General features: G+C 42.8%; 1 protein-coding gene across 9 annotated transcripts in view; it reads left to right on the top strand.

Annotated features, from left to right (window-relative positions):
* Window positions 1-24,747, top strand: part of Clip1 (CAP-Gly domain containing linker protein 1) — a 117,078-nt gene that overhangs the window by 67,281 nt on the left and 25,050 nt on the right. For 8 of the 9 annotated variants that reach the window (XM_075979227.1, XM_075979257.1, XM_075979288.1 and 5 more), the window contains 3 exons: window positions 5,253-5,369; window positions 7,820-7,926; window positions 16,618-16,738. In XM_075979227.1, coding sequence (XP_075835342.1) covers window positions 5,253-5,369; window positions 7,820-7,926; window positions 16,618-16,738 — 345 coding nt within the window. Of the gene's footprint in view, window positions 1-1,678; window positions 3,947-5,252; window positions 5,370-7,819; window positions 7,927-16,617; window positions 16,739-24,747 lie in introns of all 9 variants that reach the window. The other variant, XM_075979301.1, reaches the window with a different exon arrangement.

Raw genomic sequence — 24,747 nt, forward strand, 5'->3', positions numbered from 1 at the left:
GGCTTCAAGTAATTCAAGAAAATACCTTATTAGTTAGAAATAGTTAGAATTTTGTATATTGAATCTCAACTTAGCTTGTCAGGATTGTATCTGCACCCCAATATATTCTTCGACTTTGGTAACTTAGTAAAGTTTACCCTTTCTACTATTATTTAACTTTTTAGTGCTCAAAAATTATTTTTGTCTTAAATGTTTATTTTTAATGCATTAGAGAAATGTTTATGTACAAATTTACTAGAAAGGAATTATGAAAGAGAACTTGAAACTATTAAAAGTCTCTTGATATTGGCTTAGTTGTAGAGTGCCAGCCTACTCTGCCCTAGTATCAAATCCCAGGACCAGAACAGACTGGCAACACGAAATCACACCACCTACGTTGATTAAGAGAACCATGGTATAGTACATGTCAAGTGGAGTGGGCACAGTTTCCCCTCTTCTACATGCTGTCCAAAGTTTCTTCTGTGTCCCTCTTCTCAAAAACACCTCAGCTTGATACACCAACTAATGGTGGATATGATCCCCATGTTTGATGCTACCTGCATGGTCCCCCGTGTCTTAAGCCTTCAGTTTTGTAGATTACAGTACAGCCTTCTAATGACTTGTGTGAAGCTGTCCTGATTTTGGTGGTTTTATATAAACACCTTTTGGTTAAAATCCCAGGATTAGTCCTCTTTCAAATTTTTCATCTGGATATTTGATTTTGAGGAAGAGACCTCCTCACCTTAGACCATGAAACCCAATATGGACAAGTTCGACAGAACCACCATATACAGGTTACCCATGCGTGCTTCAACATTGCCAGGGCATAAATTTCAAATTTCAATTTCATACTTGATTTTAGTGAGTTACAGCTCTGCAGAGTCTGATGAGACCTGAGTGTGTCTCCCCAAGGACGTTTCTGTGTACAGTCAGGAAGCTTTATGCATCCCTTCAGGAGGCCCCAGAGCCAGGAAGCCAGTGATGCAAACCTCTGCTGTCTAACCCAGGATTCACTAGCTAGATAAAGCTGTGTAAAGTTAAATTTGTACAGCAGAAAATTCAGCTCTCTAGGTGCATTCAGCACGTTCTGAGAGCTCACGTCACATGTCCACCATGGAATTCTGGGTAGTACCAGTATAGACATCATTAGCTTATCTTATAAATAGTACATTTACAAATACTTTATTGTAGCCAACAAAGCCTAGAAATTAGTCTGCATCTGAGTAACGTGTATATGATGCTGGCACTGACACTTTTAGCCTGTTTTCTCCCCTTCCTACTGAGGAAGGGCTTAAACACTGATAACGTTTTCTTGCTACCTCTCATTTTGATTAACATAAACTCACTGATTTTGTTTTTGCCCCTGACTTATGGATCTTTTCTGAGATAGAAGTAATCGAACATAACAGTAAAAAAGTCTTATTCCTAGTGTGCAAACCAGACAAGTTTTCAGAAATGATTTCCCACATCATTTCAAAGAGAAAAAGCTAATAGGCACTTTGCAGTTAATTTTGCCTTTTATTATCCCTTTATGCAGTGCTTTTCTAGTTTTTATCCCTTTGTTACTCAGATAGTTTTTATGAGCTTTTTGTAGAAACTTCTAAAGTTTCATGGTTTAGGCCGCATTAAGTTCTTTGGGCTTGCATTTGTCTGCTTGGTTTCATTTTGTTCCCATTCTTTCCATCTTTTGTCCCTGTAGTCGCTAACTCATTTGTTAACATCAGCCAAAAAAGAGATTGAAGTAATGTCAGAAGAGCTGAGGGCTCTGAAGTCAGAGAAGCAGCTTCTTGTGCAGGAGACAAATGCTTTGCAGTTAGAGAAAAGTTCACTTTTATCAAAGCTTGTAGAAGTGGAGACCAAGATAACTTTGCTTCAGGAAGACCAACAGAAACTGTGGGTAGTAAATGAAAGCCTCCATTTAGAGAAGGAGAAAGTCTCAGAAGAAAAGCAAGTTGCTGAAAAGCGTTTTCAGCAGGAGCATCGGGATAAGGAGTCCCTGGTGGTTGAGAGAGAGAAATTGCTTAAGGAAGTCAGTGTTGTGCAGGAAGAGCTCCTGAAGATGCACCTGGAGAACGACGCCCTGGAAGCCTCCAAGGTGAGCATGCAGGTGCTCATCGAGGAGCTCCACTTCTGCAAGGATAAGCTGATGGCCATGTCCGAGAAGGCCCGGGCAGAGAAAGAGCATCTGGAGGGGCAAGTCAAGAAGCTCACTGCTGAGAATATGTTCTTGTCCAAAGACAAAGATGATGTCATTCAGAAACTTCAGAGCGCTTACGAGGATCTTGTCAAGGATCAAAAGGCCTTGGTCCAGGAGATCGATGAGCTCACGACTGAGAAAAAGTCAGCCGCAGAGAAGCAGCTGAGCCTTGATAACACCTGCCTTACCCTAAAGGCCGAGCGTGAGAACCTTCTCCAGAGCAACAGAGACCTGCAGTTTGAGAAGGACACGCTGCGCCAGGGCCAGGAGAAACTGAGTGCCAGCCTGGAGGCCACCCTGCATGTCAAACAGCTGCTCAGCACAGAGGCAGAGAGTCTGCGCACACAGCTAGATTGTGCCAGCAAAGCACTGAGGAAGGCGGAACTGGACACGAGACAGCTCCAGGCCACCAATGCAAGCCTCACAAAGCTCCTGGAAGAGATTAAGACCTGTCGGGCCATCACAGACTCGGAATGTATCCAGCTTCTCCACGAGAAGGAAAGCTTGGCAGCCTCTGAGAGGAAGCTCCTAGCAGAGAAAGAGGAACTATTAAGTGAAAATAGACTCATCACTGAAAAACTCAGCAAACACTCAGAAGAGACCACACATCTTGAGATGAGCCTAAATGAGAAGATCACGTACTTAACTTCTGAGAAGGAGATGGCTTGCCAGAAAATTGCTAGGCTTAAAAAGCAGCAGGATAGCCTTTTGAAAGAAAAATCAGCACTAGAGATGCAAAATGGAGATTTACTCGCTGAGAGGGAAAATTCTATCAACACCATAGGAGATCTTAAAAGGAAATATGACCAAGAGGCTTCAAACAGACGAATCATTGTGCAGGAGAAGATGAAACTGCTCGGTAACATCGATGCTCTGAAGAAAGAGCTTCAGGAAAGAAAGAAGGAAAACCAAGAGCTGGCGAACAGCAAGTGCGACCTCTCCCTGATGCTGAAAGAGGCTCAGGATGCCAAGAAGAATCTTGAGAAAGAGCACACTAGCATGATGCAAGCCAAGGAGAACTTGAACACCGAGCTGAAGACTTACTGCTGCGAAAAGAACATCTTGCTGAGGGATGGCTTGAACCTGCAGGAAGAGTGCCAGAAATTAAATGAGGAGATTCGTGAAATTCAGCAAACCTTAATCCTAGAGAAGGAGGCCAGGGCAAAGGAAAACGAGGCCTCTTTATATGAAAACAACAAACTTCATGGGAGAATGGTACTCTTGGAAGAGGAGATTCAGGGGCTGAGGGCATGTACTGAGCAGCTCCAGACTGAGAATTTTACACTTATCCAAGAAAAGACCAACTCAGAGCAAAAAGTGGTGGAAATCATTAAGGAAAAGGAACTCCTGAGTGCAGAAACAGCTCAGCTCGCTGCCAATATTGAGACCCTCAAAAGCGACTTTGCTGCCCTTTCCAAGTCCAAGTTGGAACTGCAAGAACTACACAGCTGCCTCACCAAGATCCTGGATGACCTCCGGCTGAGCCACGAGGTGGCTGTGACCGAGAGAGCCGAGGTGCTTCAGGACAACAAGAACCTCCTGGCCGAGAAACGAGAAATGATGCTGAGGAATGAAGAGGTCCTGAAGGAGAAGGAGAAGCTGGAAGAAAGCTACTTCATCCTCCAGAAGGAGATTAGCCAGCTGGCCCAGACCAACAGCCACATTTCAGCCAACCTCCTAGAATCCCAAAGTGAAAACCGTATTTTGAGAAAAGACAAGAGCAAGCTTACCCTTAAAATTAGAGAGCTTGAGACCCTTCATTCATTCACGGTAAAGTGAGAGGTTCAAGTCTTGAGGGCACCCAGACTCCTCACGAACTGTACAAACAGTGGCGTAGGTGATTTCTCTGCTTTGTAGCCGAGGGAAATCCACCTGAGTAAGCCAACTGTGTGTGTATGTCCAGCTTTTCATTATAACCAGGAAGGCTGACTCGTGAATGTCTAATTGTAGTTGTCTCTCCCCATTTCACAAAGACCTGAGAGCTATGAATAAAAAAGATTCATATTTTCCTTTTTAATTTAAGTGAAGCATTGTTAACTGTAAAAGTTAACTGTTTTCTTGGAGATTTTAGAGCACTATTAGAATGTGTACACACTGAAATACAGTCTGCTATTTGACTTTTATTTCATTCATTATGTCTGTCCTTTTGGAGATGAAAGATGCCACCGAAATCTCCATGTTGATAGTAGAGCGTGTATAATAAATACAAAATTCTCATGAACATTATTAAGCCCACCAAATGAAATTATAATCAAATGTCTTAAGATAGTTTCGATTATTTTTGATATTAGAAGCTAAGAATTTTTATTCCTATATATAATCTTTTTTATTCATAGACATGGTTATATTCATTACTCAGTTTCTCTCATAGATTTTCCCATTCGGTGCTTATCGTGGAACACTTGAGCCTTAAATTATAATTGCCAAAATAATTTATATTAGTATATGAAAAATTTTTAGCTTACATTGAGTGATTTCAGCCAGCAGTGGTGGCGCACTCCTTTAATCCCAGCACTCGGGAGGCAGAGGCAGGCAGATCTCTTGAGTTTGAGGCCAGCCTGGTCTACAATAGCTAGTTCCAGGACAAGCACCAAAGCTACAGAGAAACCCTGTCTCTAAAAGAACCAAAAAAATAAAAAATAAAAAATTGAGTGATTTCAAAAGCTCCAAATTGAAATAGCCAGAAAAATATTCTACACTTACACCAATAGTTTAAGAGCCATCCAGTTATGTAGAGTAGTTATTCATCATCACCAAATAGTCTGTCAGAGTGATGAGCTCATGCCTGTCAGTGGAAGTTGGAGCTTGGATGTAGGTTTAGATGGATGTGAGAACATGGAGATGGTTGAGGTGCAGACTCAGGAAAAATAACACGGGAAGGGTCCATTACCTTGTTGTTCTCCTTCATAGTCAGACCCTTCCTGTCTCGGTTTGCCTTAGGGTTGCTGCCTCTCATCCTCTGTGTGCTGCTTAGGCACGCAGACTGAGAGCTGCCTTGGCAGTGCCTTCTGAATGTCCCTGATGGTGCAGGAGAAAGTGCCCTTCTCGCCTCCTCACTGTGTCCCTTTGTGCTCAGGCTTCTCAGACTGCAGAAGATGCCATGCAGATCATGGAACAGATGACCAAAGAGAAGACAGAAACGCTGGCCTCCTTGGAGGACACCAAGCAAACAAATGCAAAACTACAGAATGAAGTAAGCTTACCAACTTCATGGAATGTTTGGTCACTTAAGAGTGTGTCTTTTTGTTCGAGACCAGCCTGGTCTACAAGAGCTAGTTCCAGGACAGGCTCCAAAACCACAGAGAAACCCTGTCTCGAAAAACCAAAAAAAAAAAAATAAAGAGTGTGTCTTTTTGAAGTGTGGACTTACAGGTTTGATCTATGTTAGAGTTGAATGCACTACATGCCATGATAAGGTTAAATAAAATTAATTGCTTTATTATTTAATGCACTAAACTTCATGGATTCAAGGTGACACTAGTTACAGTAATGCGTGCCTGTGGACACAGTACTTGGGAGGTAGCCGCAGAAGGATTAGGAATTCAAGGCTAGTCTGGACTATGTGAGGTCCTGTCTAAACAAACAATCCGCCCCCAAAATGAAAAGGAAGCTCTAATATTGTCATTCTTAGATAACTACTTAGTGATGACACTTTCTAGTTTTCATAATCCTTCCTTTTTATCCTACACATTTCCCCCTGAACTTTCTCCTAATTTGGTGCCAACACATTCTATTTCTCCAGCCCCAATATAGGCTTTTTCTTGGCATCCTTTTGTGTTATCTTGAATGAGTCATTTCTAGAGCTGAGCTGAATCTGTGGCATTGGGTTATCCCTTTTCTACCTGCAAGTAGCATTTCCCTTTGGACCTTTCCCATCTTCCTGAAAAGCTGCTATCTGAATAGCCAGTTACCTCACTAAAGTGGTCTGTGACCTTCTGTGTAGCTCCTGGTGCTTTTTTAAGTCACAGGCAGGACTTGTTCATAGGAAGGGACTGCCAGGCGGGATAACTTCATGAAGACATTTGAGGTAATTAGGGTAAATAAAAGCTTACAGAGAGTGCACTCAGATACAGATTAAAATTAGAAGCCTGACAAAAAGAGGTTTTCCTAGAGAATGGGATCAGGCAGAATTGTGTCCTCCCGGCCGGGCGGTGGTGGTGCACGCCTTTAATCCCAGCACTTGGGAGGCAGAGGCAGGCGGATCTCTGTGAGTTCGAGGCCAGCCTGGTCTACAAGCGCTAGTTCCAGGACAGGAACCAAAAGCTACGGAGAAACCCTGTCTCGAAAAAAAAAAATGTTAAAAAAAAAAGAATTGTGTCCTCCCTCGGTGTATCTGTTGCTGCCGGATCATAAGGTAGATAACCTGTTTCATGTGCCCATTACTGTGCTTTATTTCCTTGGTTTATAAATCTAGGCTCTTAAAGAATATTAAAAGGAAGGTGGTGATGTTAAAATTAGCATGTTTCTTTCTGGGTTTCTGGTTGATGGCATATGACATGACAAAGAGCAACAACTCCATTCTCTGGCTCTAAGAGATAAGGACATAAAGCCCCGATGTCTAGCCTGGCCCCAGAACCACAGCTTGTATGGAGGAAGAAGAGAACAAGCTCCATCCTTTGTAGATAACGCCTTTGCTAGAACTCCCCACTAGAGGGCGGGCAGGGCTAAAATGGAATGTGTGTGAGCACCCTTCAGTCTTACTGCATGGCTTCTTCCTCCTCATAGAAATTAAGATGGATAACAATTTCCCCCAACTGACAAATGGTTGATTCAAATAAATAAATTCTGTAATGAGAATTGCATAAGTTTAGAACTGACCTTGATTGGAAATATCTCCTACATTAATTCCTAGTCAGTTGTGGGGAGACGATTTTTGTTTGATTACAAAGATTTTGTTGTTGTTGTTTTTTCGAGATAGGGCTTCTCTGTAGCTTTGGAGCCTGTCCTGGAACTAGCTCTTGTAGACCAGGTTGGCCTCGAACTCACAGAGATCTGCCTGCCTCTGCCTCCAGAGTACTGAGATTAGAGGTGTGAGCCACCACTGCCCGGCTCAAAGATTGATTCTTGATAATGTCGCTGTTTGACAATCCATTTCTTGCTTTTTTTTTTAAAAAAAAACTTATTTATTAATTATGTATACAGGGTTCTTCCTGCATATATGCCTTCAGGCCAGAAGAGGGCACCGGATCTCATTTACTGATGGTTGTGAACCACCATGTGATTGCTGGGAATTGAACTCAAGACCTGTGGAAGAGCAATCAGTGCTCTTAACCTCTGAGCCATCTTGCCAGCCCCCTATTTCTTGCTTTTTAAAAGAGGATTGTTTTGAATGGCAACCTCAGTGGCAAGTATTAAGGATTGTACAAGAAACAAACAAAAGCACACAGACTAAAGAAACTTCTGTTTTAATGTACACTGGTGATTTGGTTTGGCATTTGGCCAGGTGTACAGGAAACGAAGGACTGAATGAAGAGGATGATCAGCTTGTCGTGTGTAGTCTCTTCTCCAGACGACTCTTCCTGTCGCTTGTGACAAATGACTAATTTCATCTATTTTTAAATGTGTGTTTATGTGAATAATTTATCCAGCCATGTCACTGAAAAATGAAATAATTTCACCAATTTTTTTCTCTTTGTCTTTAAGTTGGACACACTTAAAGAAAACAACTTGAAAAATGTAGAAGAGCTGAACAAATCAAAAGAACTTCTGAATGTAGAGAATCAGAAAATGGAAGAATTCAAAAAAGAAATGTAAGTTTTAAAAAGGAAAGCAATACTATCTTTAAAGTGCTGAAAAGGTTTGTAAAGTAGTTGTCTATCTGTTCCCCAAAATGCATTCCCCACAAGCAAGTTCAGTAACCACCATTAGAACCACAGCTAAACTGAAGATCAAAGGGAACTGGGCTAGATGCTGAAGTAAGAAACATGGAGTTTGAATCTGACTTTGTAAAGCTGTAGAAATATATGGATGGCCATGTATCAAAGGTAAATTTGTATGTTTACATGATAGCTAGTTATAACATGTAGAACTATAAGATCTTTTTATTAATAAGTCCTTCAAAAGTGGGGCATGATGGTGTACACCTTTAACCCCAGCATTTGGGAAGCTGAGGCAGATGATCTCTGTGAGTTCAAGGCTAGCCTGGTCTATACAGTGAGTTCCAGGACTGCCAGGACTATTACACAGAGAAACCCTGTCTCAGAAAACAAAACAAAACTAAATCCTTCAAAACTTTTTTTTTTAAATAGAAAAGAAGTCAGACATGGTGGTACATGCCTATAACTCTAAGTACTTAAGAGAGTCTGAGACAGTACAGCTGTTGTAAATTAAAGGCCAGCCTGACCTACATAGTAAATTGTAGACTAGCCTGGGCTTTAAAGTGAGACCCTGTCTTTTTTTTAAAAAAAAAAAAGAAAAGAAAAAGGAAAGGAAGGAAAAAGAAACTGAATAAAAACTCAGTATATCATTTTCAAGATTTTCAGTGTCTTGAGTCTCTATCTCCAAAACTTTGATTTTAAAAGTAATTCAGTCTTCTGACACAGACAATAATTCTCTTTACTGGAAAACATTCTCTTTGGATTTTTCCCATCAGCCTACTGCCTAGCTTCAAGTTGACTGTGTTTCCTATGGTGATACCACTTTATATTTGCCAGAGATTGGTGTTGATGTAGTATGTAAGTGATGGTTAGTGTATCGATTTCACTTGGTTTTTCAGTTAACTGCACCCTATCCACTGTGAGCCCAGAGAGCCAGAGCCAGTTAATCTGGTGAGCCCATGTGTCCTTCACACTCGGAACCAGTAGGCTAAGAAGGATGTGCAGAAGGATCTTGTTTCCCACCTTCAGGGCTCCACATCATTTATAACTAATAAATAGGTGGTGTCCAAGCAAAATTAAGGGGGTTGGTTCCAAGCTTCTGTTACTGTACCATCAGCCTAAGTCTGTTTGTTTTCGGTCTTAGATTGAACACTAGGTATGGGAGCTTACACCTGTGGTTCCCACACTTGAGGTTCTGAAGCAGGAGGACTGCAACAAGTTTGAGGGCAGCCTCAGCTACATAACAAGCTGCAGGTCAACTCGAGATATGGAGATTGTCTCTAAAAAAGTCTAAAAGCCATCACCACAAACAAAACTTTGTCGCACGAATTCTAGTTGGCCTAAATAATAAAGCCTAGAGTCAGATATAGGGGTTAATGCTGAAGATCAAAGAAGCAGAGAGGCCAGCCACTAGAGAGTGCTCAGACTGAAGTGGCAGTCCTGTCCAGACTCCATCTGTCTCAGACTGCCCTGAGCTCCTGTCTCCTCCAGCCTTACTTTCCTCTCTTCATTCAGCCATATCACTCCTGTCTCCACCTCCCTAGTGCTGGGATTAAGGCGTGGGATCCCAAGTGCTGGGATCACCTTTGTGTGAGCTCTGTTTCTCTTTTAGACAGATTCAGTCTCGTGTAGCTATATGAGATGCTCAGCAAACTCCAGGGATCCTCCCATCTCTGCCCCACAGCACTGGAGTACTGTGGAATATTTCAATGCACTGTGAAACTCCAAGACTTTGGTAATAAAATTAACGTTGGATCAGGGAGCAGAGCCAGCAACTAGCTGACAAGCATTAGCCATAGAGAGTATAGAAGACCAGGTTCAGGAGTGTCTAGTTAGGATTTTATTGTATGAAGAGACACCATGACCACAGCAACTCTTATAAAGGAAAACAATTAATTGGGGCTAGGTTATAGTTCAGAGGTTTAGTCCATTATCATCATGTTGGGAAGCATGGTGGTATTCAGGCAAACATGGTACTGGAGAGATAGCTGAGACTTCTACAGCAGGAAGAGAATGCCACACTGGACCTACCTTAAGCATCACCCCCAGTGACACTTCCTCTAATAAGAACATACCTCCTAATAGTGCCACTCCCTATGGGGGCCATTTTTATTCAGACCAGCCCAGGGAGAACCTATCTCAGAACATAAATGGAGAATGACTGAAGAAGAAAGCTTCCATCCACGTGTCACACACACTTACGTGCACTCATGCACACACGCATTCACATATAAGTAAGAACACATAATGCTTTATACAAAGACACTAACATTTAGTTACATCCAAACAGGGTGGATTTAAGTACAGTTTAGCAATTTTCCCCTGTGACTCAAGTAGTTCTGCTCCCTGGAGTGTGGGGCACTGAGGTGCTGCTGTCTCCCATTGCTATAGTGTGGGGCACTGAGGTGCTGCTGTCTCCCATTGCTATAGTGTGGGGCACTGAGGTGCTGCTGTCTCCCATTGCTATAGTGAGGGGCACTGAGGTGCTGCTGTCTCCCATTGCTATAGTGAGGGGCACTGAGGTGCTGCTGTCTCCCATTGCTATAGTGAGGGGCACTGAGGTGCTGCTGTCTCCCATTGCTATAGTGTGGGGCACTGAGGTGCTGCTGTCTCCCATTGCTATAGTGAGGGGCACTGAGGTGCTGCTGTCTCCCATTGCTATAGTGAGGGGCACTGAGGTGCTGCTGTCTCCCATTGCTATAGTGAGGGGCACTGAGGTGCTGCTGTCTCCCATTGCTATAGTGTGGGGCACTGAGGTGCTTGCTGCTGGTCTCCCATTGCTATAGTGTGGGGCACAGAGGTGTTGCTGTCTCCCATTGCTATAGTGAGGGGCACTGAGGTGCTGCTGTCTCCCATTGCTATAGTGAGGGGCACTGAGGTGCTGCTGTCTCCCATTGCTATAGTGAGGGGCACTGAGGTGCTGCTGTCTCCCATTGCTATAGTGTGGGGCACTGAGGTGCTTGCTGCTGGTCTCCCATTGCTATAGTGTGGGGCACAGAGGTGTTGCTGTCTCCCATTGCTATAGTGTGGGGCACTGAGGTGCTGCTGGTCTCCCATTGCTATAGTGTGGGGCACTGAGGTGCTGCTGTCTCCCATTGCTATAGTGAGGGGCACTGAGGTGCTGCTGTCTCCCATTGCTATAGTGTGGGGCACTGAGGTGCTTGCTGCTGGTCTCCCATTGCTATAGTGTGGGGCACAGAGGTGTTGCTGTCTCCCATTGCTATAGTGTGGGGCACAGAGGTGTTGCTGTCTCCCATTGCTATAGTGTGGGGCACTGAGGTGCTGCTGGTCTCCCATTGCTATAGTGTGGGGCACTGAGGTGCTGCTGTCTCCCATTGCTATAGTGAGGGGCACTGAGGTGCTGCTGTCTCCCATTGCTATAGTGAGGGGCACAGAGGTGTTGCTGTCTCCCATTGCTATAGTGTGGGGCACAGAGGTGTTGCTGTCTCCCATTGCTATAGTGTGGGGCACTGAGGTGCTGCTGGTCTCCCATTGCTATAGTGTGGGGCACTGAGGTGCTGCTGTCTCCCATTGCTATAGTGAGGGGCACTGAGGTGCTGCTGTCTCCCATTGCTATAGTGTGGGGCACTGAGGTGCTTGCTGCTGGTCTCCCATTGCTATAGTGTGGGGCACAGAGGTGTTGCTGTCTCCCATTGCTATAGTGAGGGGCACTGAGGTGCTGCTGTCTCCCATTGCTATAGTGTGGGGCACTGAGGTGCTGCTGGTCTCCCATTGCTATGGTCCTACTCTTGAGCTCTCTCTGGGCCACAGTAGGTACTGGAGGGGCAGAGCCACAGTGGGTCTAAGCAAGAGAGCTCTTGTGTTTAGATAGCATTCTCATTTTATACCGATCGTTATGTAGGACTAGACCTTGGGTGAGTGTGCCCACTAAATTCCTCACTTAATCGTGTCCTGTCACCCTTCCCAATTTGTGTAGGATCAGTGCTGTAAAGAGACAAACTGGCTCCTGCAGCTGTGGAGCGCCTGTTTAGCATGTGTGAGGGTGGGAGTGGAAGGTTGTCCTTACAGCTGGTTGTGGTGCGTGGTGCAAGCCTGGCCTGCAGTCTCTGAAATTAGGAGCCAAGCTGGAGGCTTACTCTGCTTCAGGTCAGCTAGTGCTATCTAGTGAGAACCTATCTCACCCCTGATGTCAGCTGCTGCCATAGGAGTGGAAGCCTATCTTTGTTTTTCTCTTTCTTTCTTTCTTTCTTTCTTTCTTTCTTTCTTTCTTTCTTTCTTTCTTTCTTTCTTTTTTTCTTTCTTCCTTTCCTTTCCTTTCCTTTCCTTTCCTTTCCTTTCCTTTCCTTTCCTTTCCTTTCCTTTCCTTTCCTTTCCTTTCCTTTCCTTTCCTTCTTTTTTTTTTTTGACAAGGTTTCTCTTGTGTCTGTCCTGGAACTAGCTCTTGTAGATCAGGTTGGTCTCAAACTCACCAAGGTCTTCCTGCCTCTGCCTCCCAAGTGCTGGGATTAAAGGTGTGCACCACCACCGGCTCTATCTTTCTTCTGATACTGCCCTGAGGGAAGTTGCTGAGAAGGGAGAGGCAGGTCCTGTGCCAGGGCTACTTTAGATTCTCTCTGCCTACCAGGCCTGAGGAAATTCCCTCTTCCTGTCCTCGACAAGGCACCCCATGGCTAGATCTGAACTTTGCTTAGAAACTAGAGGAAGGAGGCCTGGGGAGTCAGTGAAAAGCCCTGACCTGTGACTCTGCCCTTGTCTTGGCCACACTTCAAGGCAAGGCCATCTGCTCTCAAAGGACTGTGTCATGGGAACAGTACTTCTTGGCTCGCTGTGCGTTCCTTAGTTGCATTCTTCAGTGCCTAAAGCTAGAGAACGTGCAGCCGCTGTGTATGTGTGTGTGTGTGCGCGTGTGTATGAGTGTGTGTGGCTTGGCAAATGCACAGTGCTGGCCATGCCCTCACCTTATGGAACTGTGCTGCCTAGAGGAACTGAGCCAGAGCAGCTGCAGCGTTCTGACCGAGCTTCCTCTCTCAGCCAGTGCTCTTCCAGCTGGAACCCAGCAGCTATGATGCAGGGCTCTTCTCCATGCTCCTGGCTAGAGGTGCTCCAAGAGAACCCTTGGTTTTGGTTAGCCAAAATGGTTAGTAAATGGTTGCAATACAAGCATGAAGGCTGACTTTAGACCCGTAATACCTAAGTAAAACGCTGGAATTGACTGGTGCACACCTGTAGTGCCAATGCTGGGGAGGCAGAAGTAGGAACACTCCTGGGACTTGCTGGTGCCATCTCGCTGATCCGCGAGCTCCAGGCTCAGTGAGAGAATCGTCTTGTAAAGTAAGATGAAAAGGAATTGAAGACCTCTGGCCTCACGTGTGTATGCACACACACTTGTATATGTGCCCATGAACACACACACAAGTTGTTAGAAAGTTTTGTTTATTTCTTGTGGTATTTGAGATGGAACCCAGCTCTGTGGAGTTGCTTACATGAATTCTGGGGAACTGAGTCCTCAGGCTCACGTGGGGCTGCTAAGCCCTGGCCATTTATTGAATAACTTTGGTTTCTTGTTTGAATTTTTTTTACTGCAGGTTCTGTTTTTTCTTCTTAGGAGGTTGTACTAAGCAAGTGTTGTACCACTAAGCCACATCCCCAGCCCCACAGAATATTCCTTTTTGTTTTCTGTTTGTTCTTTTGAGACAAGATCTCTCTCTACAGCTGTGGCTGTCTTAAAGCATGCTATGTAGATCAGGCTGACCAGGCTCACAGAGATCCACCTTCTTCAGTCTCCTGAGTGTTGGGATTAAAGGCATTTGCCATTACACCCAACCTCACTGTATTTTCTTTAAAACAGTGTTTTCAAAAACTTTATAGAGCCGGGCGGTGGTGGCGCACGCCTGTAATCCCAGCACTTGGGAGACAGAGACAGGCGGATCTCTGTGAGTTCGAGGCCAGCCTGGTCTACCAAGGGAGTTCCAGGATGGGCTCCAAAGCTACAGAGAAACCCTGTCTCGAAAAACCAAAAAAAAAAAAAAAAAAACTTTATAAAACTAAAATTTATGTGTGCATGATGAGAAAGAAAAAAAGAGGCAGAAGAGGAACACAGTATCACTGCTGATGAACCAGGTATGGTGGCATACACTGTAATCCCAGCACATAGGAGGCCACGGCAGCAAGATTTCAAAGTCAAGGCTAGCTTTATTTATTTATTTATTTTGATTTTCGAGACAGGGTTTCTCTGTAGCTCTTTTTGGTTCCTGTCCTGGAACTAGCTCTTCTAGACCAGGCTGGCCTCAAACTCACAGAGATCTGGCTGCCTCTGCCTCCCGAGTGCTGGGATTAAAGGCGTACGCCACCACTGCCCTGCTAAGGCTAGCTTTAAAAGAATAGAAAAATCGTGTATCAAAAAATGGAAAAGTTCTTTTTCCCCCTGAGACATGGTTTCCCCATGTAACAGCCCTGGCTGTCCTGACACTCATTCTGTAGTCCAGACTGGCCTCAAACTCAGAGATCCGCCTGCCTCTGCCTCCCGAGTGCTGGGATTAAAGGTGTGCTTCCACCATCCCACTAATAAAAAAGTTACTATGAAGTCAGTGACAACCTGTAAACAATGTTTCCTGTTCTGACCGTCTGCTCCCAAATAATTACTCAGAGGCTTATATTAATTAATTATAAATGCTCAGCTGATAGCTCAGGCTTGTTACTAACTAGCTCTTACATTTAAATTAACCCATAATTCTTAAATTCTTAACTGTGCTTAGCCATGTGGCTTGGTACCTTTTCTCAGTACAACATTCTCATCTTGCTTCTTTGCATCTGCTGGCAATTGTCTGATTCCACCCTTTCTCTTCCCAGAATTCTCCTAGTCTGGCTTTCATACTCAGTTGCTTTGTGCCCAACTATCAGCCAATCAGCTTTTTATTAGCCAATGGAAGTAATACATATTCAGTGTACAAAAAGATTGTCCCACAGCAACAACCTAAGAAATACAGTATTTAGTTTATGATGGTTTCCTCAAAAATAAAATCTTATTTGTCAAGTGTTAATGGACTTTAGCCAGTCAGTGTACTTAAGCTATGGAGGGGAACTGTGTGTGTCTGTGTATCTCTTAGTTTACTTTCCTTTTGCTGTGATAAATGCCACAACCAAAAGTAACTTGGGGAAGAAGGGGTTTATTTGGCTTATAGGTCACAGTCTATCATTGAGGGAAGTCAGAGTAGGAACCCAAGGGAGGAATGAGCATAAAGAGCGATGATGTACGCTGCTGACTGGCTCACTCTCAGGCTCATTCTCAGCCCCTTGCCTTATTCAGAAGATGACCACCTGGGTGCAGGGATGGTGCTGCCCAAGGTGGGCTGCCACCCCTTACATCAGTCAACAATAAAAGTCCCATGGACATTCCCATAGACCACTCTGATGGAGGTTCCTCTGTTGGGCACCCCTCTTCCTAGGCATGTCTAGGTTTGTGTCAAGCTGACAAAAGCTAACTGGCAATATATAGAAATGCGAGTGGGTAGATAGGTTAATAGATTTACAATTAAAACTATTTCTGGTACTTACTAAATATACATCTTTGTAAAAATTCTAATTTAGTATGCCATGAGAATTTATAGATTTATTCTCCTAAATCTTCATGAGGTCATCATAGAGTACATATTATATAGGAGAATTAAAAATTGAGAACATTGAAGATGCCAAGCACTGACACCCATTAGACAATTGAAGTTAAAAATAGATGCGTTCATGCATCGGCAGATGGATTCATACCCAGATGACTAGATTCAGAATCCAGCCACGTATGACAGCTTGCTAAGTAGAGTTTACCCAGCATAGACCTACTTAAAACCCAAAATTGCTTCAAAACCTTCTATGGCATAAAACTAGGATCTAGTGATTAATTAAAATATTTTGAATAGCCATATGTAAAAGATAATAGTTCAGAATGTATGTTTAGGTTAATTTTAATAATGAGAAAATGCCAATTGTTTTGTACCTTATTGTTTGTGTTGGCATTATGATATGACTTATCTGGTAGGTTGTGTTATGGTTTTATTTGCTTCTTTTAATTAGCAGTTAGCAGTGTAGAAAGAATACCATCAAATAACTGCTATTTGGTTAGAAAAAAAAATTCCTTTGGGCATTTCACTTCTCATTGTCCTAAAAATATACTCAGATTCCCAACAGCACCTGACTGTGATGGACACTGGTAAATGGGACCACTGGATTTTTATTTCACCAAGAGAAACGTAGATGAAAAGATCTGTGCCTCTGGAACAGAGGGCCTTGGCAACCCGTTAAATCGCTATCGCCGTAGTGGGTTTTAGTATAATTATTTCAGGGACACAGAAGTGAAAGATGAAGGCTATACTGATCATGTCATTTGTCATCTGTTTTACAGCAATTTGCTTTTCTGTGGGGTATGGGCGGTAATAGAGTAGAGATAGTGTTTGTTGGGTATTTTAAAATGTCATAATTATGGGCAGCCAATCTCTTTTTGAGAGATTAATACGTAACCTCTCCTTCATGTAGATAACGTGGTCTCTTGTTATTATAGATCTTATCGGGCACGTGACCCAGATCTATTTTCCTCAGTGCTGTGAAGCTGTTGTCTCCCACAGTTTCCTTGCTTGTCTTGTTTCTATGGTAACCTTGCACTCACTGTCCTTGCAGAGAAACCCTAAAGCAGGCAGCAGCTCAGAAGTCCCAGCAGCTTTCAGCACTGCAGAAAGAGAACGTCAAACTTGCCGAGGAGCTGGGGAGAACGCGGGACGAAGTCACAAGTCATCAAAAGGTCAGTGGACCTTCAGTGGGGGGTTTTAGATCTGGGGTGCTGGCATCCGCTGTTCTTGTAGCCTTCCTAGAGGCTGCTCAGATTTGCTCCATGTGACTAGGGTGTTTCAAATGGGTTGGCTCGTTTACCTGCGTTATGCGTCTGCTTGCCTTCAGGGAGGCACACGCTGTAGGACTTAGGGTCACAGTGAACCGACAGTCCCATGAACACACCACACATGCTAGCAGCAACAGCACCTGACCTTAAAGCAACGAGGAAAGGTCCTTATTAGATTATCTTCAAGCCGCACCATTAAAGGTGAAGAACCAAGCATTATCTTCTCCCTACCCCAGCTCTTATTCCAAAATTTTCTTTCTCTTAAAAATTTTCCCCCCTCTTTCACTGAAATTGGTTTTAGGGATACGGATTCTAAGAATATGGTTTTGTTGTAAAGGTTACCAGATGATTTCGGTAGTACTTACACGATAGACTGTGAATTTGTGTGTGTTGATTTGTGGAATGTGGGTTCTAACTAGAGTGCATCCCAGTCTGTTTGCTGAGATCGGTGTCGCTGAGGTTTCTGACAGAAGTTACTTAAACATGGGAACAGAACTGACTGTAAACAATGCTGTGTTGTGCTTTGAATTCATCTCTGATATTTGAATCAAAATGTTAGTCCCATCTGACCCTAGAGCAGCTGCTGGAATTTTTAACCATTTATGCTTGCTCTGCACTGTGAAGGAAAAGATCTCTCACGTCTGCAAGCATTGGCTCTAACTAGGAAGAGTAGTTTGGAGTTACTGTGCTTCGATTTCATCAGGATGGTGCAGTGTGTGGGAAAAACACTTCCTTTTTTTCTTTTTGTGTTTTTGGGGTAGGGTATCAATGGTTGGCCTGGGACTCACTATGTAGTACAGGTTGGATTCAAACTCAGAACAAGGCTTCTGCTTCTACCACCCAAGTATTGGGAAAGTCACCATCTCCACAGTTTGTTTCAGACTTTTAAGATTCATATTATAGCTGTCCCCCTTTTCCTCATTTCATGAAGGAAATGCTGTAGTCTCCCCGCTCCGAGTGGTGTTCTCAGGTGCCTAGTCACTGGTTCTTACTGTGTGACGGGTACGCAGAGTGACCGTGGTAGCAGAAGATGGAAGCACAGAGAAGAGAGTAATTTGTTGAGCATCCTCTGGCAGGCGGTGTCAGTGCTTGTCAGCTTCCTTGGCTTGGAAGAGAATCAACATGAGCTGACTTAAGCAGAGTCACTGCACTCTTCTCTGATCAGCTTGTGAGGAATTTGAGTTCATGGAAAGCAGAAGCCCCTTTGACCTGAGGAAGATTTTCTTTTCTCATGTTGTTGGAGTGTTGGATACCAGGGTGTATCACCGGTACTGGAGGTTTGTTCATTGGCTTTTCTTTCTTTCTTTCTTTCTTTCTTTCTTTCTTTCTTTCTTTCTTTCTCTTTCTTCCTTCCTTTCTTTTCTTTCTCTTTCCAGCCTTCCTTTTCTTTTTGATTTTTTCCCCATTCCTTTGAATATTTCTGGTAGAGACAGAGGATTCCCTCTGTAGAATGAACAGGGAGGTCACCCTGTCCTCTTACGCTGTCATCTGAACTGGACTAATTATGTTACTTATGTCTTACTGAGCTGGAAGGGGCTGAGGAAACCTCCTGACTCTTGGCTGAGTTTTCAAAGCCCTTCTCTATCTTAGCAGCTCTTAGCTTCTACTGAAAAGATTTTGTGCTTAATGATTGAAAAGTCATTTTGCTGGGTGTTAGCAAATGACAGCTACAGCTATGAAAGAAACTTTTTTAAATAGTGGAAACTGGGAATGGTGAATGAGCCTGTCATCATAGCACTTGGGAAATAGAAGCAGGAGGGTCAGGAGTTCAAGGCCAGCCTTGGCTATACTGTGAGTGGTAACCACCCAGGCTACAATGGTCAGTTCAAGGCTAATGGGGGCTATATGAGAGACCTTGCTTTTAAAACAGACAACCGAAAAGCTGGTTATTATGTCAGTTTTAGATTGTTGTTTAATTTTTATTCAGAAAAGAAGTAAATGTCAACTAAAACATGATAGCTCTGATGCTGGACAATGTCTGTGTTGTGTTTTTTTAATTGGGGATCAAACCTAGGGCCTAATACGTGTAAGACAAGCACTGTACCAACTGAGTTATATTTTTATATCCCCATCCCTGATTATGGAGATTTTTTTCAAAATGTTTATTTTATGTATGTGAGCAACTTGTCTTCACACACACCAAAAGAGAGCACCAAATCTCATTAAGGTTGGTTGTGAGCCACCATGTGGTTGCTGGAAATTGAACTCAGTACCTCTGAAATAGCAGTCAGTCCCCTTAACCACTAAGCCATTTCTCCAGCCCCAATTATGGAGATTAAAAGAGATACTAGCCAGTAGTGGTATACACCTTTAATCCTAGCCCTTGGGAGGCAAAGGCAGGTGAATCTCTGAGTTTGATTTGTAGCCTGATCTACAGAGTAACTTCCAGAACAACCAGGGCTACACAGAGAAACCCTGTCTTAAAAAAACAAAAATAAACAGACAAATAAGTTAAAAAAATAAAAGTGATGATAATAACCAAGAAAGATTATAGATCATTCTTGTCTTGATATGTGCAAAAGAATGGAGAAAATACCTGTTAAAAATAACCTAGCTGGGTGTGGTAGCTCACACCTAGAACCCTAGTAATCCTACTACTTGGAGGCTAAAGCAGGAGGTTTGCAAGTTTGAGGCCAGCCCAGGTCACATGGTTCCAGGTCAGCCTGAACTACATAGCGAGACCCTCTCTCAACAATCTGTTCTGCATGCATATATACATTCATGTGTATATATATAAAGTGGTTTACAAGCAACCGTATTTTAAAGGAGATAAATTAACCTTTCTGACTTTTATTATGTTCTTTTTTGAACCTGTTGTGCTAATTATTTCTGTAAAATTGTGAATATTCACTTAGTTAACTTCTTAGAGTTAAGTGAATTTTTTGTTTTTCTTTTTGAAGTGTTGGGAATAAAACTCGGTCTTTGTTTTGCATTAGTCAAGCTATTGGTTGTCTCTGTTAGAAACATAATATAAGTGGACTAGGGCTGTAGGGCAGGAACAGAGTGTTTGCCTGGCATGCCTGAGATCCTGAGTTTTGTCTCTAGTACCACAAAAGGAAGGATGAGAGAGGGGAACTACATTACGGTGTTGTAGAATAATCATTTAACTATGCAAAGATGTGTTGCATTTATTTAACTGTGTGAAGATGTGTTCCTGTTTTACCTTGCCTGCCTAAGGCGGGATTGCTCTAATAAAAAGTTGGATTGCCAGTAGTGGCGGGCCTTCGGGCAGGGGAAGTAAATAGGAGGAGGATTTAGACTCATGAGAAGAAAGACCAGGGAGATAGCAGAAGCCAGCCATACAGACATGGTGGAAGCAGGTTCATTCATACAAAAGGAAAGACAGGTAAAAAGCCTGAAGCAAAACATAGATAAATAGAAACAGGTTAAATTAAAAGAGCTAGTGGGACAAGCATAACCTAAGGTCGAGCATTCGTAATTATTTGATTCCTTGCTTTATTTGGGAACTGGTTGGCAGCCCAAAGAAAAGACCAACTACATTAAAGAGCTATAATGTTTGACAGAAATACTATTTTTAAAATATGGAACTTCAATTGTAAATTTTGTGTTTCATTCTAAATTAAAATGGCAAAGACTATATTGACAGGATTAGATAAATTCTGACCCAGGCCTAATTTGCTTTACTTGGCAACATTGTTACTCACTGAGAAGCCTTCCCACTGCTTTTATGGAATCCTAACCTTCCTCTGGAATGGAGATAATCTTTCAGGTGAGGAAGCAGAGGCTCCTAAGTGAGGATCAGCTGAGGATAGGAGGAAGTGAGGTGTGAAGCAGTCGCTATGGCTGAGGACAACTTATTACTTATTTAGTAACCACTGATTTAAAGACTTGAAGCAAAACAAAACTGTAAGCCAGGAATATGGGGTAGGTGGAGCAAAACAGTGCTGTACAAATAAATATATTTGTAGGCTGGGGTGTTGCTCAGTGGCAAAGTGTACTCCTCAAACCCAGGAGGCTCTGGATTTAGGCCCAGCACCAGGGAGTATATATGGGGGGTGCACTCTGAACTCTGCTGGTATATTTTTTCCCCCTTTTCAGATGTTTATTTACTTACAAATCCCGAGACATCCTGAAATATGTCTACATTCTAAGTTCTCACTGGAGTTACTGAGAGGAAGCTCTACTTCCTCTGGGGAGCCTCTTTTACTTGAAGACTGCTATTTCCTGCTTGTCCTTTTCACGTTACCAGGATGAATCATTGTCAGAATTTTTAAACCTTGTTCTGAAGAGACTTCCAAACAAGGCTGTTTATTGAATTAGGGGATTCCCTGCCTCTCTGTGACAGTGGCTATGTAGAACATTTCCTCTTTATTCTCTTAAAAAAAAAAAAAGGCAGTGAAGAAATTCTGCAGCTGGGTACAGTGGTGCATGCTTATGATCATAGCCTGGGGAAGTGGAGGCAGGAGGGTCAGGAGTGAGGTCATCCATAAATATATACATATACATATATATATGGAGTTCAAGGCCAATCTATGCTACGCTAGACCCTGTCTCAAAAAGCCAGAAGTGGATAGGGAGAAAATGATGGAAGATGATAACAATGAGCAGGACTTGACTGATGTGGGTGTGGAGTGGTGCTAGAGGCTGCTCTTCCTTATAGTCCTGTCTGAGCCAGCTAATCCCAGCACTTGGGAGGAGGCAGAGGCAGGAGGATCTCTGTGAGTTTGAGGCCAGCCTGGTCTACAAGAGCTAGTTCCAGGACAGGCATCAAAAACTACAGAGAAACACGGTCTCAAAAATCAAAATAAATAAATAAAAATAAATTCAGGCTAAAGAGATGGCTCAGCAGTTTAGAGGACTTGCTGTTCTTGCACAGGTTCAATTCCCAGTGCCCACATGGTGGCTCATAGCTATCCCCAGCTCAGTCGCAGGAGGTCTCGTGCCCTCTTCTGTGGGACCAGGCCTGAGTGTGGTGCACATGCATATGTACAGACAAGATGCTCGTTCATATAAAATAAGTAAATCTTAAGTTTAAAAATTATTACATTTATTATTTATGTGTGTGGGTTCACACATCCACAGTGCCCATAGAGAGGTCAAAGGACAGTTTGAGGGAGTCATTTATCTTCTATCAGGTTACCAGGCTTGGTAGCAAGTGCCTTTACCCACTGAGCCATCTTCCTAACCCTAAAGTTAAGTTGCTTTTGTGTGAGATTTTTCAATTTAGTTGAGAAGAGGGGCAATAATCAGGGTCAGTTAGGATTGCAAGTGACCCAAGTTTTTATAATAATTATTATTATTACTTGTGTGCATAAAAATATAATTGTGTGTATATGTATGTATGTACGATTGCAAGCATATATTCCATGGCACACATATGGAGGGAGGCAAGAGGACAACCTGGTTTATTCTTTCCTTCCACTTTTATGAGGACTCCAAGGATGAAACTCAGGTTGCCAGGCTTGCACAGCAAGCTCTTTCACCCTGTGAGGCATCTTCCAGCCCTGTGTTGTCTTTTAAAATGGAATATGTAATGGAATATGTTAGGTAGAACCAAATGAAATTGTTTTTTAAGCAACCTGACAGTAGACAGGACTCAGAAGTTATGACTGTTAGTGTGTCAGCATGGACTGGTTTTGTTCACAGCAAATCTGCCTGATGTGCTGACTTATTTCTTGTTGTTCCATGTTGGTGCACCTGTGTGTGTGCCGCGCGCGAGCACACGCACATGTGAGCATGCGTGTGTGTACATCAGTTTCTGTTTTAAACATTCTACAGTGCGCAATGCAGTTTCTTTTTTTTAAAAAAAAGATTTATTTTATACAGCATTCCTCTTCCATGTATGCCTGCACACCAGAAGAGTGCACCAGATTTCATCACACATGGTTGTGAGCCACCATGTTGTTCCTGGGAATTGAACTCAGGACCTCTGAAAGAACAGTCAGTGCTCTTAACCTCTGAGCCATTTCTCCAGCCCAATGCAGTTTTATTTTATTTTTGATTGGATGCTATATACATTCTTTCTCCATTCATCCCTGGCGTTGAGGTTTGCAGCCTCTATGGTAGCCTATGGTAGCTGCCTCTAATACCACCTTGGATGTTCTGTGAGGTGGGAACATCCCTTTTCTCCTCAAAGTAGTTCTAAAACGTGGTCCACAGTTAGACCCTAACCATTCTCATTCTCTCTGTGTGTCTTTTTCCTTTTTCTTTTTTCCAAGACAGGGTTTCTCTGTGTAGCCCTGACTGTCTTAGAACTCACTAAGTAGACCAGGCTGGCCTCTAACTCAGCCTGCCTCCACCTTCTGAGTGCTGGGATTAAAGGCATGTACCACCACTGCCTGGCTAAATAAACTTTTGATCCCTCTACCTGAGATTCACTGTGTGTGGGTGTAGAAACACTCTGAGTTCAGGTAGTCACATAAATGGAAACCGTACAGAGCATTATTTTCTTTTCATAAAGAATTCTAAAAATAACCGTGTGAGCTCTACAATACAAGAAGGCACCTCGGGTGGTCAGCTTTGAGATAGATGTCCAGTTTATTGGTTGATATGTCTTTCCTGTCATTTTCTCAGATGTATTCTGAAGAAGATAGGAAAGTTTAACTATATATAATAATGTGAGGTCTTTTATAGGAGTGGACCCCTAGTGGTCACCTTTGCGATGGATGCCTGATTTATCATTTACAAACCTCACATATATTCATCCATAAAGACAGCAGGTACCTTGAGCTGTCACCATGGAAACAGAAGCTTTTCCACAGGGGTATTTCAAAATGAGGCCATGGCTTGATTTTGGAAACTTAACAAGGATAAGATGGGTCAATAACTATTTGGTAAAAAGTCATTTTAGAGTGAAGTTATAGCAGAGTGTACAACAACTAGGGTTGGCACCTAAATTGATCAATGAGAATTTGCCTTCTAAATAGGCCTAAGTTCACAGACGGATTAGAAAAAGAAAGCTAATTTTAGCCTGTTATGCATTATTTTGTAACAATAGTGAACAGCAGCCATCAGAATTTTAATCTAGGCTCAGAGAACACTAGAAAATAGAGTCTCTCCCTTTGGTGTCTAATGATGCAAATGGGTGCTTTAAATATGAGCTGCTGTTGCTGCTGCTCTTGTTTTGTTTGAAACAGGGTCCCATGTGGTACAGACTGGCCTCAAACTCTCTAACATAGCTGAGGCCAGCTTTGAACTCTTAATCTGTGTGCTTTTACCTCCCAAGCAGTCTGGAGACAGTTGTGTGCTACTGCACCAGAGAAAACCAGGGCTTCTTGAACTGCCTCCATTCATGACCTCTTTTTGCCTGAGAAATATTTTTATAGCCGGGCGGTGGTGGCGCACGCCTTTAATCCCAGCACTCGGGAGGCAGAGGCAGGCGGATCTCTGTGAGTTCGAGACCAGCCTGGTCTACAAGAGCTAGTTCCAGGATAGGCTCCAAAACCACAGAGAAACCCTGTCTCGAAAAAACCAAAAAAAAAAAAAAAAAAAAAAGAAAAGAAAAGAAAAAAAAAGAAATATTTTTATAGCCTTTAGATTCTTAGGCATATAAAGTAAGTATACCAACTAAACATTTACTGATAATCATAGTTTATTTTAAAACAGTTCTTTGAGATACATGTAATTTTACCATTTATTAAAGCTGAAAGAAAATGTGTATACTAATAATAGGTGAGTATTTGATATTGCAGAATATAGGATATCCTCAACACTTTTCAGAGTTGATCAGTATTTTTACTTTACCTTTCTCCCAGCATGTGGGAGGTAGAAGCATGTGAATCTCTGCGAGTTTGAAGCCAGCCTGGTCTCTACATAGTGAGTTCTAAGCCAGCCAGAGCTATAATATAGTAAGACCTTGTCTCAAAACAAACAAACAGTAATTTTATAACTGTCAAAGCTGAGAACAGTGCTCTACATAAATGTGTAATACAAAATGCAGAAGTATATTTAGG

The sequence above is a fragment of the Microtus pennsylvanicus genome, chromosome 1 (assembly GCF_037038515.1).
Source record: "Microtus pennsylvanicus isolate mMicPen1 chromosome 1, mMicPen1.hap1, whole genome shotgun sequence".
Lineage (NCBI taxonomy): Eukaryota > Metazoa > Chordata > Mammalia > Rodentia > Cricetidae > Microtus > Microtus pennsylvanicus.